The following is a 12,593-nucleotide window of genomic DNA, read 5'->3' on the forward strand; positions in this document are numbered from 1 at the left end:
TATTTTATTTAATATTAATCAATTTAAATCACCACATGTGGCTAGTAACTAGCCTATTAAACAGGACAGTTTTAAAAACAATCTGTATCTGATTTAGGGGAAAAGACTTAATGGATCTGAGGTTTAAGAAAATCCTGTCAAAGGCTATGAATAAGAAGATGGTCTAAGAAACAGAAATAAATTTCTAAAGGTTCGTGACACCCTAAAAGACAACCCAGTGGCCCAGATAAACAACAAAGGCTTTCAAAACCATCCCTCCTCTTCTATGTTCTGGATCCTACTCCCTCCTGTCATTTCAGGAAACTGAAATCATCCATCCTTTCCTCTATCTCTTCAACTTTTTTGTCTCAAATAAATCCTATCGCAGTTAAATAATCTCATTTTAATTACCCCTTGAAAGAAAAATAAAAGCACAAAGTCCTTTGGTTATTCTCACTCCCTCGGCTACAGCTGGCACTCTGCAACTATGGAACACTGACATCCTGACAAGGTGGCGGCAAGAAAGGACTCCGACTTTTGGTGCCTACAAGACATTTGCATTTAACCAGGGCCGTCAGCTTATTAAAGCTTTGGAGTTCGGGGGCGCCCGGATGGCTCAGTCGATTAAGTGTCCATCACTTGGTTCGGCTCAGATCATGATCTTGGGGCCCTGAGATTGAGCCCTATTTGCGGCTCTGTGCTCAGCACAGGGTCTGCTGGATTCTCATGCTTTCCCAAATAAATAAATCTTTAAAAAAAAAAAAAGTTCTGGCATTCACTGGTACACAGAAGTAAATGAAGTCAACAAGCGCAGATGATCCCACTCCCCCAGGGAGAATACTGAGCCAGGACAAGAGCATCCTCAAAGGCACACACATCTAATGATCTAAACAGAAAGGAAGAGCTGGCCAGAGCACCACCATAGATGCAGAAAGAAAACCAGAAAGAGCTGGCAAAATGGTTAGAGCATAGTAAATACTCAAAATATGCTAAGCAAATATACAAACTTAAAATCCAGAAGTCTTATTTACAGATGTTACTCAGTATTACATAGGAAACTGTTGTTTAAGCTTCTGAAGTTACTTACTTACTTCAGTTACTCTGAAGTTACTATTTTACATACATGTGCATGAATTCAAAATACAAAAGGCTTTTATACAAATCCCTTTGAAGGTAACCTTGTATTTCCATTAAAAATAAAAAAGACTCTACAAGGATACACTGGAAAAATTTATAGAAGATTAAACCTAAATACGCCTTTTTGTGTTCTAGTTCTTGCCACCATAGCCATGTTATTTCTTTCGTTAACAAAAATGTTTTAGCTGTGTTATATAATTTTAAAGACACTTAATTCTTTAAAAAAAAAAAGTTTCCTGTAAATAAAAGCAGCCTACAAAGACCTTCACCGTCCTTAGAAGACCCCTAGTATGTCCACACATCTGCTCCCCAGCTATACAGATGTAAGCAGCCCCAGGACAGAAAGGCGATTTTGTCCCTCTTGTCCATTCTCCTTAGCACCATACAGTTCCCTGGAGGCAGGAGAAGCCTCAACACAGATCTTTCTTAAGATGGTGTTACGTCCAGTTAAACCCACCATAAACTGAAAATACCTTAAGTCGAAGATGATTTAATACCCATAACCACCAAACATCACAGCTTAGCATAGCCTACATTAAACATGTTCTGGACACTCTCATTAGCCTACAACTGGGCAAAAGCACCTAACGCAAAGCCTGTTTTATAAAAAAGTGTTAACTATCTCCTGTAATTTACTGAATATTGTACAAAGAGGGAAAACCAGAATGGCCGCAGGGGTGCAGAATGCTTGTGGGCATAGTGGCTGCTGACCCTGGGAGCGAAGGGCTGACCGGGAGCTATGGCTCACTGCTGTGCCAGGTACCACAGGAGACTATCGTACGGTGGTGTACTGCTACCCTAGAAAAGGTCAAAATTCAGACTTCAAATTATGGTTTCTACTGACTGTGTACTGCTTTTATACTGCTGTGAAGTCAAAACATCTTAAGTCAAACCATGTTAGGAACCATGTATATGTGAAATCTGAGGGATTACAGCACTTTCATTCATTCACATCTGAATTAAGATACACCTGTCTCAAAAACGGAATACAAGTACAACACAATAGGATAAAAAAAGTTTCTTTCCCCCCAAAATAAGTTCAACTGCTATCTTGAATCAGAAGGAATAAAAATAATATGCTAAATAGATGACTCTAACAAGAGGATTCATCAAATGCGTTTAGCGAACAGCCAGTCAGTCCACTTCCTGCCCTCAATTTCCTTACCCCTGAGAGCTGCCAGAACTGTTCAATGGACTGGTTTTCATAGCACTCGTAGGTGAAGGCACAGACATGCTGTTATCACTGTCCATAGACAAGTCGAGGCTGCTGTCATTCAGAGGCGTCAATCTGACACCTTCCGTTGAATGCTGCAATTAATAAAATATTTAGTCAAATATATATTTCACCCACATCTTTGAAACATGAACATCTTTTACTTTGAAAAATGATTCCTACTACACAGCATAAATCAGTAAGTGCATGAATGAAAACTCAGAAGTGTCATGCTGACTTGTAATATAAGGTGAAGATTTCATAGATACACACCTTCTGACTTTTAAGAGGCCTGACTACACTACAATTTTTCCATGGGAGAAAAAAGGAGAAAGGAATGCTACATTAAACAGACACATCCTCCACAAGATACACCGCACACTAAAAAGCACTATAATGTGAAAATACATGGATCTTAACTCAGACAACTATAAATATATACAGACACATACACATATAAGGAAAAAAGTCTTAATGATAAACCCAATACTAGCAATGAGTATCTCTGGCTTTGGGGATTGTGACCAATTTCTAATTATTCTACAATGAACATAAAATTGTGTAATATAAAAAAAAATAAATAATCAAATAAGTACAGCATAGTACCACTTCTAAACATCTATAAATGAATGAGGCTCTCCCAAAAGAAAGAATTTCTGGTGCTCTGACTGCCAACTTAGAATTTTAACGCGGTACATCTAATAGTATAAATTATCCTGTGAAAATAGAAACAGCAGAAATAACTTCCTGAAAGTGAAACCCAATATCCACATGTAAATCCTAATGCTAGTCCTGCTTCTCAAAAATCAAAGCACTCAACATGTTACTTAATATAGGAAAACCCAAATAAAACATGATTTTTAAAGAACTTAGTTTCCGTTTCTACAATCAATAGTATTGCAACATCAAATTGATTTCTTCAGCTTTTTTTTTTCCAGAATACTTTTTAGCCTTGGTGCTCCACTTATCTACAGAAACATTTTAATGGAAATGACTGCATTACTGACAAAAACCCACTTTCCATTCGTGTGTTTGTCTGTGTGTGTATGTGTGTGCTCCAGTTCCCCAAATGACAAGACATTCTTTGATCTAGCACTACAGACATTACTTTTGTACATAAATCAATATTAATCAAATGGGGAAGATGAGACCTGGCAGAATGGAGAGGAAGAGAAAGTAATGCCACATGTTTATGAAGTCAGTTGTGAAAAGAATTTTCTAATGAGCTTCTTTCCTATGCAAAAATGCTACCAATTTCATTCTCCACCAGTGTACAGTAACTAAATTACACTAAATCTACATAGTTACCTGCCTGCCCAGGTGATCAAACATCTGTGAAACAACAGGCCACTGCTGAGGATGATCTGTGAACCTGAAGGTTTTAACTGGCTGGTTTGAACACAAAACAGTTGCTCTGCTTTGCCTGTGTCTATACCAAATTTGGCACGACAGACTTCAGTACCAAGATACTATAAATGTTCTATCCGCACTTTCTAATAAAAGATAAATAATGACAGAACATACTACAAAGAGAAATAAACACATGTGCACTGAAACCTAGGTCAAATTCACATCTCCTATTATACAACCATGGGCAAATTTATTAACCACTTGGTTTCCTCTATTAGACAATACCTGTGGGTTGCTGAATCATTAAAAACATAGAAAAACATTCATACAGTGCTTTGCAAATAAATAGCAGTTAATAAAAGAAAGTAATCAAGAAGAGTCTAAGAAAAGATTCATGGATCTAGATTTCTAGATACTACTTCAACAAACAAGAAAGTGTTTTTTCACTACAACTTAGAAATAATCCAAATGATGTCAAATAAAGTACAGATACAGTCATACTATAGCCACACAAAGAAATACTAAGCAGCCACATCGTATCTGTAATGTAATATAATTTGGACACATAATAAACACCCAAAAAGCAGGTCACAAAAGGGCATGTACCATCAAAAACCTTTTAAAAATACAAGATATGTGATTACATATGTGCACCAAGAGACTATGTAGAAACACACACTGGAATGTGAAAAGTAGCTATTACTGGGTGATGAGAGTACGGGTAAGCTTTATTTGATAAATAACAACGTTAAGTTATTTCTGAATGCTAATAATCCTTTTTGTTTCTAGATGATTATATTTAGATAGATAATACCTTAAGAAATAGAATAAAAATAAAATTTACTTAAACTATACTTCTGTTGTTTCAAATAGCAACAATACCATGTCAATAGGGGTTTTAAAAGGTAATTGGAGAATAAAGGGTTCTGGAAAATCTAATTACCTCAGATATAAATAGATGTTTTAATAAAATAGAAATAGCTAAATAATGTTAAAGAACGTAACAATCTATTTAGATTGACTTCTGAAAACATACAAAATGTTTATATATTTTTACATGGAGTAAAGACACATTTAAGTATGGTTGCTTAAACGCATTAATAACACCAAGGGACAATCAGAAGACAAATGTCTGGCTTGGTATTTTAGTTTAAAAATAAAATAATTCAATGGCAAACTTTATGTATATTTTATTACAAATAAATAAAATGGCTTGAGGAAAGAACAGTACTTTTTGCCACTTTCTAGATTAGTTAACTCACAAAAGCATTAGGATGAGAAGAAAACAAGTCACATAAAGGCTTTAATGTACCAAGTTACTTTAAAAACAAAAGTGCCTTTTAAAACTGCATTTTAGGAATGCCTGGGTGGCTCAGTTGGTTAAGCAGCTGCCTTCGGCTCAGGTCATGATCCCAGCGTCCTGGGATCGAGTCCCACATCGAGCTCCTTGCTCGGCAGGGAGCCTGCTTCTCCCTCTGCCTCTGCCTGCCTCTCTGTCTGCCTGTGCTCGCTCTCTCTCCCTCTCTCTCTGACAAATAAATAAATAAAATAAATAAACAAACAAATAAATACAATAAATAAATAAAACTAAAACTGCATTTTAGACCAGACTCAAAAAGCAAGTACCTCTACCCCCAAGTTATGGTGATGGCAACAGAAACAAATACGAGCATTTGCTATGTGCTAAAGCACTAGTCGAAACCACTTTCTACAGGTATTAACTCATTTCATCCTCACAAAATATCTCATGAGGAAATTATCTTAATTTTAGAGAAGAAGCAAATCCAGAACGTGATGTTCATTATACAGGTGGCACAAGTCACAGCAGGGGAGCAGTGGAACTGAAACTGAACCAGCCTATCTACTCCAAAGTTCTTCGCCTTGATTTGGATGCTTATATCATACTATATGCTATACATTTTTTTCATATTCTCTTAAATAATATATTGTTTTACATTTTTTAAACTTATAAAATTAAAATTATAAAATTATATAATACATATTCTCAGAACCTTTTAATTGAACTAATATATGTAGCTCTAATCCATTCATTTTTCACTGCAATGTATATTCCATTATAGAAATTAGCCACCTATTCTTGAAATCACATAAAGTAAAAATGTAATTGTCATCTCTGCACTAAAATTCTAGTATGTCCTTGACAGTAAGTTTAAATAAGAAAAATATGTCCTTTATAGTTATTTAAAGAAAAAATGTAATAAGTCAGTCAGTAAATAAATAAATAAAAGAAAAATAAGGCTGTAAGTTATTTGACAGGAAGCACTATTACCAGAACGACATGCTACAAAACATTAACTCTGGTCACCTCTGTTTGTGATCTTTATATTCAATAACTTAATTTTTTAAAAATACACATCTATACTCTTAATAAAAAGAAGCCATTTTATAAAAAGTCATGTAATTTATCCACATGTTACATAATTTACTTTTTAAAGGAAAGGAAATTAGCTACTGATGTGGGTATTAAATGGATAAAAACGGAAGACTCTGAAAGAGACTGTAAGTCTATGTAAATAAGGACAGGAAGCATTGCCACTCATCTGTCTGAGGCCTCCAAGTATGTAAGAAACATACAAGTAAGAAACACTACTGGGAGCGAGGTTTCACAAACTGGAACTGCTCCCTGGAACAGATTTTTAAAATGCTGTGACTACTTCAAGCATGACTTAAACGGAGTCTAAATGCTGAAGTAGGGATAGGCTGAACACAGTAGAAACATTATGCTAGTAATGCTTTTGTAAGTACTTTCTAAATTTACCTTTTTCTTCTTCTGAAGAACATGACTAGGTAGTAGCTGATGGAGTTGCTTTCTTTTTACATGCATTGCTGCAATTTTCATGTCCACCTCAAACATCTTGCTGTTTATTGCTTGCCTATAAACTACACAATTAGGAAATTGTTACAAGAAACAGAAACATTTTAACAAAGACAGTTAAACCAGGATAAGCTATTCTAAGTAAGGATCACTTTCTATCAATCCTGTGCATAAAACTATCAGGCCAAAATTACCTCTCATTTGACATAATCCATTGCCTAATCAAACTCTTAAGTACCTTTTATACCACGAGGTCTACACAATGAATAAAAGCACAAAAGTATACTAACTCTTCCAGTTAATTACTCTTAAAATAATAACTTTAAAGAGGAACTCTAAGAAACAGCAGAATTTTGGGGGGGAAAAAGGGCTTCTTGATACCCTTTTGTGCTACCACTATTTAAAATTCTAGCCCAATTATTTAACAAATGCAGCAAAAGTCAAACTTAACTGACTAAACCCAAAGATACCTTTTCAAAAATGTGCAGGATAAAACTTTAAGTATTCACCATCTTCTACTGTACAATAACTCAAATAACAGAGGTCACAGGCACAAAAAGAAAATGCTAAAAATAAATTATCCAAATTAGTTCCAGAAAATCCCCAAATGGAAAAATTAATTCACTCAGTCATATGACAAATTATTTATTGAGCACCTATACTGTATCGCACTGTTCCGGGCATGGGGATACAGTAGAGAATGAGAGACCAAAAGAACTTCGAGTCTACATTCTAGTAGGGACAATACAAAAAACAGGAAACAACAAAGTAAAAAATAATTCATATCAAATGATGATAGTGCTATGGAGAAAACTGAGTAGGGAAGAAAACAAGAAGCTCAGCATAGAAACTGAGAGGACATCAGAGCAGAGACTGAAATCAAAGTAAAGTAAGCAAAGATAACTGATGGAACCACATTCCAGGGAGATCCAAGGTCAAAGACAAAATGTCCTCAGTTGAGAGCATGTCTGGGATGTTTGAAGAACAACAAAAAGGCCTTTGGAGAGAAGAAAAAAAAATCAAAATCCATAATCCCTTAAGAGCAATTCTAGAAATCCCAATAGCTCCCAAAACACAAGTTCTTCCCAAAATTGGCACCAAAACTATTTGTGGCTATATGGTCTCTACCTTTGCTTAATGTGAATCCCGAACAGTTCCCTGAAGAAATGCTAACTGTCACTGACTACCAAATGTTGCTCCAAGCCCTACAAGGAATATTACTAACTTTATTACCTTTCTGGCCCCAAGACATATGGATAAAGGATTTTAAACTTAAAACAGGAAATGAGGCCAGAGACATAATGAGAAGTCCAGATTAGGTAAAAGCTTGCAAACCACAGTAAGGAAGGACTTGAACTTCTTTCCAAATGAGAATGGTAGCCATTATAGTTTTTAAGCAGGCAAGACATGATCTGCTTAATATCATTTCATATGCTGGCTGAGAATAACCATTATACCATTAGTAGCTGGGCTAGGACAGGTCAAGGAAACTATAGTTAATGAGAGTAATACAACAGAACAATGATAAGTGGCTTGGACTAGTGGGAAAGCAGCAGATAGCAATTAGTAGCAGGAATTTCAACGGATACTAAAAGTAGAGACAAAAGGATTCTTCATCAAATTATGAGAAAAGCAGGAGTGAAGGAGGACTCTAAGATTTCTAGCTTGAACAACTACAGGGATATAGCTGCCAATACCTGAGATCAAAAAGATCTTAAGAGAAGCTGGAAGAGACTGGAAGTAAGAATTTGAGTACTGAACACATTAAACGTTTTATTAGAAAATCCCACAAAGAATGCAAGCGGGTATAGCCACTCCCGAAAACAACATGGAGGTTCCTCAAAAGGTTGAAAACAGAGCTACCCGAGACCCAGCAATTGCACTACTGAGTATTCCTAAAAGATACAGATGTAGTGATCGGAAGGGGCATGTGCAGCCCAGTGTGTACAGCAGCAATGTCCACAAGAGCCAAGCCAAACTATGGAAAAGAGCCCAGATGTCCATCAACAGATGAATGGATAAAGATGATGTGGTGTGTATATCCAATGGAATACTACTTGGTCATCAAAAAAAAAAAAAAAAAAAAAAAAAGAAATCTCACCCTCTCCAACAATGTGTACGAAACTAGAGGGTGTTATGCTAAGCAAAGTAAGTCAATCATATGAAAGTAAGACAGTTATCATATGATCTCACAGGTATGTGGAATTTAGGAAACAAAACAGAGGATCATGCAGGAAGAGAGGAAAAAATAAAACAAGACAAAATGACAGAGGGAGACAAGCCTAAGAAACTCTTAAGAATAAGAAACAAACAGGATTGCTGGAGGGGCGAAGGGTTGGGGGACGGGCTAACTGGGTGACGGACACCGAGGAGGGCATATGATATAATGAGCACTGGGTGTGATGTAAGACTGACGAATCACTAATCTCTACCTCTGAAACCAATAATACATTATATGTTAATTGAATTTTAAAAATAAATTAAAAAAAAAAAAACAGAAAAAATCCCACAAAGGGGGAGCCTGGGTGGCTCATTCGTTTAAGCATCTGCCTTCCACTCAGGTCGTAACCTTTGGGTGCTGGGATGGGGCCCACATGGGACTCTCTGGTCAGTGGGGAGCCTGCTTCTCCCTCTCCCTTTGCCCCTACCTCCTGCTTGTGTGGGTTTGTGCACACTCACTCACACTCTAATAAAATCTTAAAAAAAAAAAAAAGAATAAAGAAAGAAAGAAAAAAGAAAATCCCACAAAGTATTCCATTAAAATGTTTCAAGATCCAGGACAACTAAACACTTCCCTCCCAAAATAAAAATTCCTTGAAAATACTGATTTTCATCTTTGATAAAAAACTGAGGATGAAATGCACAAAATAAGTTTTCTAATTCAAGTATCTCTACACAATTTCTTAGTTTATAGTTCAAGTTGACATCAGAATTTTTACTCTGGAAAAAAACACTTCCGCGCTGTTCAGCAATGGAGTTACCACCCTCTAAATCTCACCCTAAAAAAATGTGTATGAGTGTTTTTGTGGTCAGTTATTAAGGGTTACTACTTGCTAGGAACACTAAATATCCCTCAGTGTTCCCAGTGTTCCTCACTAAGAATTGTGCCATATGCCACTTATATTCCTAAAAATGAAAAACCTACTTATCGATTATTTGAGAGAAATCAACTCAATTTTTCATAAAAACAGTCTTTTTAATCTGAATTTTCCAAGGAGGCAACTACCATGGGTCTCATTTAGAGTTCATCTTGTCTCATTTCAAAACTTAAACTGCTACTGTGTCACCCACAGCAAGGTTGCTGACGGTCGGAATCCCAGCGGCCAGCAGCACAGCGCCAGGAGCGGCTCCCGGAGGGCACACTGCTAGGGATCCCACACATGGTGCAACCACCTTCTAGTCGCCACGCCCGCACATTCATCTCTGTCTCCATACATGCTAACCATTCCCTTGAAAAGCTGTACATCTGTGTTAGCCTCTGCTCCTGTGAACTACACCCATTTGTTCTTTAGACAAACTATTCTATCTCCGTTCTCTCTCTGAGGGTATGGGTGAATCTGAAATGTAGCTCTAATCACCCGATACTCTACCTGTGAATCAACACTTGAGTCCACTACATATTTGACACAAAGAATAAAATTTCCTCACATCACCGAAGTCTAGCTTGTCAATGGCTAAGGTTCAAGATTACTGAGGCAGTCAGACACAGACTCAGTCTTCTACGAAATCAAATTCTCTTCTAACTTCAAAAATAACTGTGAATACATTAAAATGGTCCTACTTAACTTTAAAGCTACAATGCAAAAAAACCCTCCTTATACATTAGACATTACTGAAACTAATAACTAATCCAAAACATTACGATTATTCTGATAATCACTGTTTAATTTTCCCAAGTAAATTAACAGTTATTGCAAATATTACTATGGTACACATGAAGACAAATTAAAATATGCAAGTTACGTGTTTGGATCATCCAAGGAGAGATATACCTGTATCTGTGAAAGACTGAATATCATAGGTGAGATCAACACTGAGATTTTCTGAGTTTTCTGTTTTTTTAAACACTAACCCAATCACCCACATGGTGCGAAATTCTTCCCTGCAAAGTAAGAAAAGTGTTACTATTTTATCAAGACTTCATGAAAATGTTATCAATATGGTTGACAACCTGAGGTATGTGGAAGAACTTGGAATACAAATGTGTCAGCAAACTAAGTGAAGTTCTAAACCAAAATTCCATCAGAACTACCCCCCCAATGCCTGTCCTTCATATTCCTATGACTATATACACAGGGTACTGAGAGCCAATGTTAATGATGATCCCAAGTACGAAAGGCACAACAAAATTATGTTCAAACTAACAAAGGAAAAGGAATAATGCATTTTAGAAAAATCTAAAAAAGAAAGAGAGAGTATTCTAGACAAAAATTTTAACTAGAACTTAACATATAATCCTTAAAATTTTAAAACTCAGTTGAAAAGGTGGCATGAGGGGCACCTGGATGGTGCAGTTGGTTTGAGCATCTGACCATTGGTTCGGGCTCAGGTTGTGATCTCATGGGTCACGGGACTGAGCCCCGCACTGGGCTCTGCACTCAGCAGAGTCTGCTTGGGTTTCTCTCTCCCTCTCCCTGTCCTCCTTTTCCCCCGACCCCTGCTCTCTCTTTCTCTCTCTCTAAAACAAATAAATCTTTTTTTAGAAAAGAGAAAGAAGAAAGACGACATGAAAGTCATTTGACTACAGCACAATAGTAGGAACAATGGGTGATTCAGGTACTTTTGAACATTCAATAATCTATGTGCTGAATGGATCAGTCTTTTAATAATTAAGACTGCAGCAACAAAAAGTGATAAAAAAAACTCACATAACAACTCTTTCACAGGACTGCAAAAGAAAATAATCTCTATCAACAAATCAGAGTAATGGCCATACCACGGTCACAAAATCTCCAACGATCGGTTCTCCTACACTTTTCAATCTTTCTTTTTTTTTTTTTTTCAATCTTTCTTTAATGCTACTTTATCTTTTTTAACTCCCTTCACCTTCCAAATGCAATGAAGTATAGGCAAAGTAAAATCTCAAGTAAATAATACAGGAATTGAACCAGAAACCGAAAGATCCTTAAAAGAATGGGAGCCTTTTATTAACCGATCTTCCCAGTGTTTCAGAATCTAACACAAATCAGATTTTTGCAAGGTAAATTGAAAGCATGTTCTCTCTTTCAAAAAATTAAGATGAAAAGCAAGACATAGTTGGGATAGCAGCTATTCTGATGACCACTGTATACCACAGGTGAGAAGTTTCAAGAAATGCTAAAAGGCAGATATGCATCATTTGAACTCTAATTAATAGGTATATCATTAGACTATTATCAGAGAAAAGTATTTTAATACTGATTTTTCTCAAGAAATAATTTTTCTCCTGTTTCCAATCTGGAAAACCTAATCTACTAATCTCAAATTGGTTTTGTGCCATATATGATCAATAGAATGGTGACTCCAATTATTAAAAACTGCGTAAGCTTCTATGAGCACAAGTTAAAAAGGAGAGAAGGAAACTAGATGAAATTAGAAGACTGCTTACTTGTCAGGATTTTCTTTGGGTGCTGGAAATGACTGGGGATTCACATGTGCCAGCGTAATAAATTCATTCTTCTCCAAACTGCCAACCAGGATTCGGATTTTTGATTCCACCAAGCCCACCCTGAACAAATGTCACTTAGTATTAATGAAAGTTCTGGTTAATTTAAAAAAATAAAATAAAATGCACAAAGTCAAATACGTTTACACCAAGCAGTAAAAAGAGGATGATACTTAAATACACGTGAGGGCAGTTCAACCATCTGAACTTGCATAGATAAAACCAGTCTTAGACTCTAAACAAAAATGCTGAAGCAAAACTGAGGAAGGATAATCAAGCCACATTTCAAACTAAGAAGGTTACAAAAGACATTCCTGCAAATATTTAAAAGAAAAAAATCAGTAAGCTAAAACAAAGAATTTCAAATATAGATAATATATGGATGTCCGTAACGGAAACAAAAAACAAAGTTGTGTATGAATCCCCAAATGCCT

General features: G+C 36.2%; 1 protein-coding gene across 6 annotated transcripts in view; it reads right to left on the reverse strand.

Annotated features, from left to right (window-relative positions):
• PAPOLA (poly(A) polymerase alpha) overlaps positions 1–12,593 on the reverse strand; it is a 60,298-nt gene that overhangs the window by 12,475 nt on the left and 35,230 nt on the right. For all 6 annotated transcript variants that reach the window (XM_044231239.1, XM_044231237.1, XM_044231235.1 and 3 more), the window contains exons 14-17: positions 12,103–12,222; positions 10,508–10,617; positions 6,459–6,580; positions 2,282–2,424 (exon numbers count right to left, since the gene is read on the reverse strand). In XM_044231239.1, the coding sequence (XP_044087174.1) occupies positions 2,282–2,424; positions 6,459–6,580; positions 10,508–10,617; positions 12,103–12,222 (495 nt within the window). The remainder of the gene's footprint in view (positions 1–2,281; positions 2,425–6,458; positions 6,581–10,507; positions 10,618–12,102; positions 12,223–12,593) is intronic.

Source organism: Neovison vison, chromosome 13 (assembly GCF_020171115.1).
Source record: "Neovison vison isolate M4711 chromosome 13, ASM_NN_V1, whole genome shotgun sequence".
Taxonomy (NCBI): Eukaryota; Metazoa; Chordata; class Mammalia; order Carnivora; family Mustelidae; genus Neogale; species Neogale vison.